General features: G+C 35.9%; 1 protein-coding gene across 1 annotated transcript; it reads left to right on the top strand.

Annotated features, from left to right (window-relative positions):
- Window positions 1-3713: 3713 nt before the first annotated feature.
- On the top strand, window positions 3714-5824 carry Cldn8 (claudin 8). The gene has a single exon (XM_005323551.5). The coding sequence runs from the start codon at window positions 3902-3904 to the stop codon at window positions 4577-4579; it is 678 nt and encodes a 225-aa protein (XP_005323608.1). The 5' UTR covers window positions 3714-3901; the 3' UTR covers window positions 4580-5824.
- The last annotated feature ends 1868 nt before the right edge of the window (window positions 5825-7692 follow it).

The raw sequence follows: 7692 nt of genomic DNA, 5'->3' as shown, positions 1-7692 counted from the left end.
ATTAATGCAAGGTAACTCCTGAGGTAATAAAAATAAATGACTCAGAATTTTGTGAATTTAATTGCTTGGATTTGTTAGCAGCTGGACGTTCTAGACTGCATGCTTGTGCTCCCCATACCCAGATTCTGATGTTGAAACCCAAACACCCAATGTGATGATATTTGGGAGTGAGGTTTTTGGAGGCAATTAGGTTTGAATGAGCTGATGAGGACAGAGCTCCCACAATTATTAGAGTCCTTATAAGAAGAGAAAGCAACTAGAGAGCTCACTTTCTCTTCCGCCATCTGAAGACAACAAAAAGCCTTTTATAAGTCAGTAAGAAGGCCTACACCAGAGATTGGTCATGCTGGCACCCTGATCTTGGACTTCTAGCCTCCAGAAGATTGAGAGATTAATTTCTGCTGTTTAAATCCAGCAGTCTATTATACTTTGTCAAAGTATCCTGAACTGGCTGAGAAACTTGCTAATTTCTATACAAGCAAGAGTCTACTTTTAAACAAAGCAATTGAAATGGAATTATTGAGAGCTGGAAGACTGCTAATGGATATAGACGTCTTGGAGAACAGAGTACCTGAAGGACAACTGGCGATTCAGAAGGAAAAGTAGGGGTAGAAATGTAGCACAGTGGTAGAACAATGTCCTGACATGCACAAGGCCCTGGTTCCATCTACAGCACTGAGAAAAAGAGAGACAGAGAAAGAAAGAGACAGCAAATAGGTTGGTGGTTTAAGAAACCATGTAGCAATACACAATATTATTTTAGGAACAAAAAACAAAGAGATCTATTGACATGTTTCACTTGCTTTCTCAGGACACAATGGTCAGCCAAGTACAGTTAATTAACAGTGAACAATAATTAAAAATAAATATGGTTTGAAAACTGTCAACATAACACAGAAGTACAAAAACCAACTTGGAAAACAAGAAAAAAATGGCAATTGTTTGATAGACAGAAGCTATAATTATTTCAAACAGAGATAAGAGTTAATAGGAACCTGAGACTGAAGAGTTGCATTAGGTTAAAGATTATTGAGTGTAAATAAAAATAAAGGTGGCAAAAACAGGAACAATAGTGATATTGTGTGTCACCATTTTAAAGGGAAAGAATTTGCATGTGTTGTGTAGTTATCAGCACTGGGTTCAATCTAGTAAATTTAATCACTAAACTTCAAGCCATCTTCTGATTATATAGACTAAAGATAGACCCAACGGAGAGAGAGCATAGTGTGTCAACATGGACACTCACTCCTTTCTTGAGTTCTTTGTAGTATTCTGTTTCTCCATAGAAATGGAAAAAACTATTTATATAAGCTGCATGGGGTGCTTTGCAGTACTAAATTAAAGAATTGCACAACATTATCCATGTGCTAAATTTCTAATCATCAATGCTACATGAATTTTGTGGCCAACTTAATCAGCTCAGTAGGACAAAAAAGTAGGTAAACAACAAATCTGAAATTCAGAGTGACTCCAGCAAACTCGCCATTACCATTTCTTCCTGTCTCATTTCTCTGACCTTTAGGGCATGCCTGTTTCAAAATCTCATGGGGTTAACTGGATCTTTGTCTCACTTACCTGGATGCCTTGGGCTACTTCCTGCTAGGGCAGTTAACTCTATAATTATTCTAATATGAACCTAGTCTTAATTTTTCATTGTGATCTCAATCTTTTGACTAGGAAGAATTTCATCAGCAAAATTCTTAGTAGCTTTGAAATGAGGAAAATATTTTTGCATGAGATGACTTCCTGGTAAAGCTGAATACTAAGGAAAGAGAGGTTAGGTTTACACAGAGCCGAGAGGTAATGGATACTGCCTGGGAGGTAGCTTCAACCAAGGCCAGGTATTCAGACTCAGGACACCTTTATCTGCCCGGTGTTTTTCCAAGTTGATGTGGAGTTACTACAACATTTCAACAGCTCCTACAAAGTATACTAACAGGAATTTAGAAGATAAATTCTTTCTCTCATGTGTGTATGTACATACATAAACATGTATTTATATGTACGTATTTGTTTTTCACTATCTCAACTAATTATATGATTCCTTTTTTAATTTTTCAATTATTTTAGTCATTCTCCTTTCCCAAATTGACAATTAAAGATTAAAATTGTCTGTATTTTCTATTTCAACCCACCTTTTGTGGTTTACAGATTACTGTTCATAGATGAACATATTTCCTTCTCTATACGAATCTGTAAATGATAGACCTAATGAAAAGAATGCTATTGTCTACACCAAGATAAGAAGTTTTGCTCTTAAGCAGATTAATAAATGAGGAAATTACTATAAATACCAAGTTTTAATTTTTTAACTATCAAGTGTAATAAAATATTAATAACCTGGATGCTATATTACCTCCTCACCCACCCCCTTTATTTTTCTTTAAAGAAAATTTTCTTTGGCAACTTCCTCTATCCATTCCAACCCTGAACATTTCTGTTGTTGTTATTGTTTCAATGATCTCCCTAAACCACTTACATTTTGTTAAACATTAAACTTTGTCAAGGTTTAACAAGTGCGTAGAAAACATTTTCTCACATATTTGTATTTAAGTTAGTACAAGGAATCAGAGAGGAAGTAAAGTCATAAAGGAAGATTGTATTATGATGCTAAGGTGGAAAGAAATTGAAGTGCAACTTGAAGACAGAACAGAGAGCCCAAGGTGACAGAAGAAAAATCAATGGGTGTGCTTATTTTAGTGCCACTGTAATCATTACTTTGAAACGACGTGGTTCAAGTTAACTCACATTTAGAGGCTTCTATGTTTTTCTGAAATCTAGTGTTATACATAAGAAAGACAGTTTGGCTAGCAACTGATTATAATTTAGTTCAATGAATATAGTTGCCTTATCCAGTAAATATTTTGTTTAGAAACACTGGCCATCTGCATAGAGATAAGATCCTTGGACCATCTGCAGAATTCTAGTTCCTTCATCTTAGAAAGACAAAGGTCTAAAGACAGCCATGAAATAAGTCACCAAGGAAGCAAGCTGTAACCCACTCCATTCAAGTGCTGTGGTACTTGCATCACCAGAAAAGCATCTGGATCCTTTATTTAATTTTTATTGTTTGCATTTTTTTCTTATAAAGAGGATCATCAAAAATATCAACAAGTAATTTTTCTTGGCTTAAAAGAAAACAATAGGCATTTGGTGCCAAGGAGGAGGACAGTCTCCTGTATTTAATTTTTGCTTTAGTCTTATTTGTCCTTTGGCATGGTTTGTTCCCTGATCTCCCTCCAGTACAGCTTGCTTTAAAGTTGTAGACAAATTAAATCAACCCCTTGGATCACATGTGTTCCAAAGAATGTGGTCTCCCAAGTATGAACAATCTATCAATCCCTTACTCTCCTTTCACTTTGGCATTTTAACAGTCCTTTCAGATTTCTCTGGCGGATACTTAATTTTATCCCTTAGTCAAAGCAGCTTTTACCAAGGGTTTCAGAATTACCCGTTCAAAGTGCAGCTTTCATGTTGCAAGACATTGGCTCACTTCTTGATGATTGTGCAAACATTTGTAATTATGCCTATAGGTAAACATGCTGATGCCTTCTTGGAAAACTGAGAAGTACAAAGAATGTTTATGTGCAGGTCCAACTGTTCCAAGTATCTCTCTTTGGTTTAGACACACCTGAGTTACCATCCCCCTCTTATTGGCCAAGAAAGTTGCCACACCTGATTTGCAAGCTTACCTGTTGGAGTCAATAGGGGGGGCACCTCACCAGCCAACACTGGATTTAGTCTAGCTAGAAATAGCAAAGCAGCTCTTATTTGAAAAACCACTGGGTTCTGAGTTCATTTCTACAGGAAAGCTGTTCTCTTCGGAGGCACAGAGAGCCTTACTCCAGAGCAGCCTCACAGGCTCAGGATTCCAGTCGGATAAATCTCATTTGAGAGGACGATGGCAACCTACGCTCTGCAAATCGCTGGACTGGTGCTTGGTGGAGTTGGCATGGTGGGCACAGTGGCTGTCACCATCATGCCTCAGTGGAGGGTGTCTGCCTTCATTGGAAGCAACATTGTGGTGTTTGAAAACCTCTGGGAAGGACTGTGGATGAACTGCATGAGGCATGCCAACATCAGGATGCAATGCAAAGTCTATGATTCCCTGCTGGCTCTTTCTCCAGACCTACAGGCTTCCAGAGGATTAATGTGTGCAGCTTCTGTACTGTCCTTCCTGGCTTTTATGACAGCCATCCTTGGCATGAAGTGTACCAGGTGTACTGGGGACAACGAGAACGTGAAGAGTCGCATCCTGCTAACGGCTGGAATCATCTTCATTGTCACAGGCATGGTGGTGCTCATCCCTGTGAGCTGGGTTGCCAATTCCATCATCAGAGACTTCTACAACCCCATAGTGGACGCTGCCCAGAAACGTGAGCTGGGAGAAGCCCTCTACATAGGTTGGACCACAGCCCTGGTGCTGATTGCTGGAGGGGCACTATTCTGCTGTGTCTTCTGTGGCACTGAAAAGAGCAGTAGCTACAGATACTCAATACCATCTCACCGCACCACTCAGAAGAGCTTTCACATGGAAAAGAAGTCTCCGAGCATATACTCCAAAAGTCAGTATGTGTAGTTGTTCATGACTTCTAAATTTAACTATAAATCCATGCGAATGACTAGAATGTCCACTACTTTCTAAAAATGGAACCCCAGAGAACCTTGACTTAACATTTTTAACTGCCTAAGCTTAATTACAGGAACTATGCACCAGCTACTTATGATTCTCCAAACTATTTTAGCAGAATGAGGTATTATACACACTACTTTGATTGTTTTAGGAGCAAAGTCATTTGTTTTCTAAAAGGGCTCATGCATCTCTTCCCTTTCTCAGTACTTCAAAACAATGCGGCTAAAGACTGTGTTATTTTACAAACTGTGATTTCTCTGTGTCGTAGCATTATGTATGTCGATGAGCATGATGTTTATGTTTCACATAAATAGAGACAAGCTTATATGGTTCTGTTTTAAATGAAATACGGATCCATTACACTGAATAAATACGATTCAACTATTGCTTTTCTGGGGAATCAGGGATGGGATTGAAGAAGGTTAATATTAATTGTTTAAAAACAGCTTAGGGATTAATGCACTCCATTTATAATGAAGGTTAAAATGAAGGCTTTAATCAGCAGTGTAAAGGAAACTAAATGGTTTTCTGATTTCGGTCTCTGAGCCTGGAGTTAGAAATCCTCACTCCTTTTATCCTCTTTCCCCAGAGGCCTTTCTCTCCTTGTATATTAAATTAACATCTTTGAAAAAGCAGATATTTTGTCAAGAGGCTTTGTGTTCAAACTGCTTTTCCAGGGCTAAGAAGATAACACTGTAGTCTATGAGAAATGAGCAACTTCAGGAAAGTGAATTTTTTTATCTTAATTTTTTGTAGTTATATAAGAGGATGTATTTGATAAGAAATCATATATGTATGTGAATGTTTCAGTAAGTATTTGAGTGTAGTCTTTGGAATTTTTATCACTGTAGATGATGGGGTGAAAATAAGGTTTTAGTTTTCATTTTTCTTAACAACAAAACAAGACATAAAAAAGTAAAAAAAAATAAATAAAAGTTGTCTTTTGAGAATTCCATCTTCCCCTATGTGGGTACCAAAATCAAAGTCAAAATTTCAGTTCTCTCAAAGACAAATTCCCTTACTTATTTTGTTTTGTAAAGTTGTACTAAACTGGAAATATTATGTGTGTCTTCCAAATTTGATGCAACTGATAATATGATTTGAAGTTTTGTGTCTATGTTTATCATAAGTGACGGTCTTATTTGCTTTATATTTTTTTTGTATAAATAAATTGAACAATTTTATACCTAATATTTTTCCATTATTCCTTTTTACTGTTTTATTAATTTGTAAAAGAGTTTTTAAAAACCTGATATTTTTGGTTTGCCAGTTTGAAAAGAATGCCTCATTTTAAGAAGGACTTATTTTAAAGACAGATTCAAGCACCTGACTCAGTCAGGAGATTATGAGATTTTTCAGGATAAAATCAGCATTAATTTTTGAGAATGTAATGTATAACATGTCATTTATAACAATATATCTTATAATGATTAGACTCATATGCTGATATTTGATTCAGATACTATCTTTATACTCTATTAAGATAATACTATAGGTTTCTACAAACCTATTTATTATAAATATTATACATGTTGATAGCCATACTTTTTAAAGCCATACATTTTACATATGTATTTCAACCTATGAGAAATAAGACAAATTGATAATAGTAGGTAGAGTTCTGAGGTGTACATTCTACCCTCGGACCTGTATTGCTCTATAGAAATTATATTTTTATATCTCTTATGAGATTGACAATGTCTTTATTACAGTTCATAAGTAGCAAGACCTCAAAACAGTTATTAATGTTACCTAATCAAATCAGTATAAAAAATAAGGACTGGTTGGTTTCATAGCTCATACTCCTTTTTTCAGGGTTAATAAGACTAATCTCATCAAATTTTAGTTCATAAGCTAATCTTTGTATGAAAAAATAACATGCTTATCTACTGTTGAAAAAACTTTTTTTTCCCTTTTCTATATGGTTTCCCTGTTCCGAGGGACTCAGTAATAATGCATTATAGGCAATTTTACTCTTAAGACTTAAAACATTCATAAGAGCAGAAATAAAGCCAGATGAACTGTGTGCCTTGAAGAAGAAATCCAGAGACCCTATCTCCTAAATACTAGTCTCTGATCAGTCATTCTTTTTACATCAAAAGCTCCCTTGAAGTCCCAAACTCAATTTGTAAAATTCTCATTCTTTTCCCTAAAACAGAAACATAATATTGCTAATTTTCCTTATGTCATCACTTCTTGAATGTCCTGAATCCATCCTCTACCCTTCCTCCTTTGCTGTCATCTCATCTCGTCCCTACATAGCTGAAAAGCCCTCCATTCTTGTGTCATTATCTCCAGAATGCTTTTCCTCCACCTGTCCTCCCCTTTCTTTTCTCAGAGCTTTCTATTATGAAGGTCAGTACCAACATGTCCTGCCAGTAATCTTTACAGGGCTGCCGCATTGCCTATAATGTAAAGTCCAAATTGTGTGACGTAAAATATGATAATGACACAAGAATAATTATCTTGTAATCATCAATAGAGATTTTATCAGGTAGCATAACATCAGCATATAACAAATACAATAACAGTTATAAGGTTGGCTTCCAAAAACTAGCATAATTCACAGGCCAAAGCCTTCTTTACTATTCCAAAGGAGATATTTTGGGAAATAGGAAATGATTTATTTGGTAGCGGGTGCAAAAACAGGGTCTATAATACAACTTTGAGGAAAAACAATTGTCATGTGATGGAAAGAACATGGAGAACATGGTTTTATTCCTCACCTTATAGTTAGTTTGTTTTTATGACTTAGGGCATATTATAGAATACAATATTCTATATATAGAATTCCATATCTCCTATTTTCTAACTAGCAGATAAGGATAATAGGATAAAAATCCAATTTCTTTTTGTCCATGAATTTGGAGCATTAAATATGTTTGTTATAGTTTGGATCTGGAAAGTCTCTATATGCCCATGTGTTGAAAATTTGGTCCTCTGTGGGGCAAGATTCAGAAGTCAGGCTTTTGAAAAAAGGCTTTACCTGTATCAAGGGATTAATCCATTTAATTGATTAATAATTGAAAGTACTACAGGGAGAAGGTGGAAACCATAGG

This window comes from Ictidomys tridecemlineatus, chromosome 3, assembly GCF_052094955.1.
Source record: "Ictidomys tridecemlineatus isolate mIctTri1 chromosome 3, mIctTri1.hap1, whole genome shotgun sequence".
In the NCBI taxonomy this organism is placed as follows: domain Eukaryota; kingdom Metazoa; phylum Chordata; class Mammalia; order Rodentia; family Sciuridae; genus Ictidomys; species Ictidomys tridecemlineatus.
Note: the sequence above shows the minus strand (reverse complement) of the source record. Positions and strands in the feature narration are given on the sequence as shown.

Bases quoted from the DNA above. Each gene is read 5' to 3' on its own strand.
- Cldn8 (XM_005323551.5), top strand. From the start codon at position 3,902: ATGGCAACCTACGCTCTGCAAATCGCTGGACTGGTGCTTGGTGGAGTT.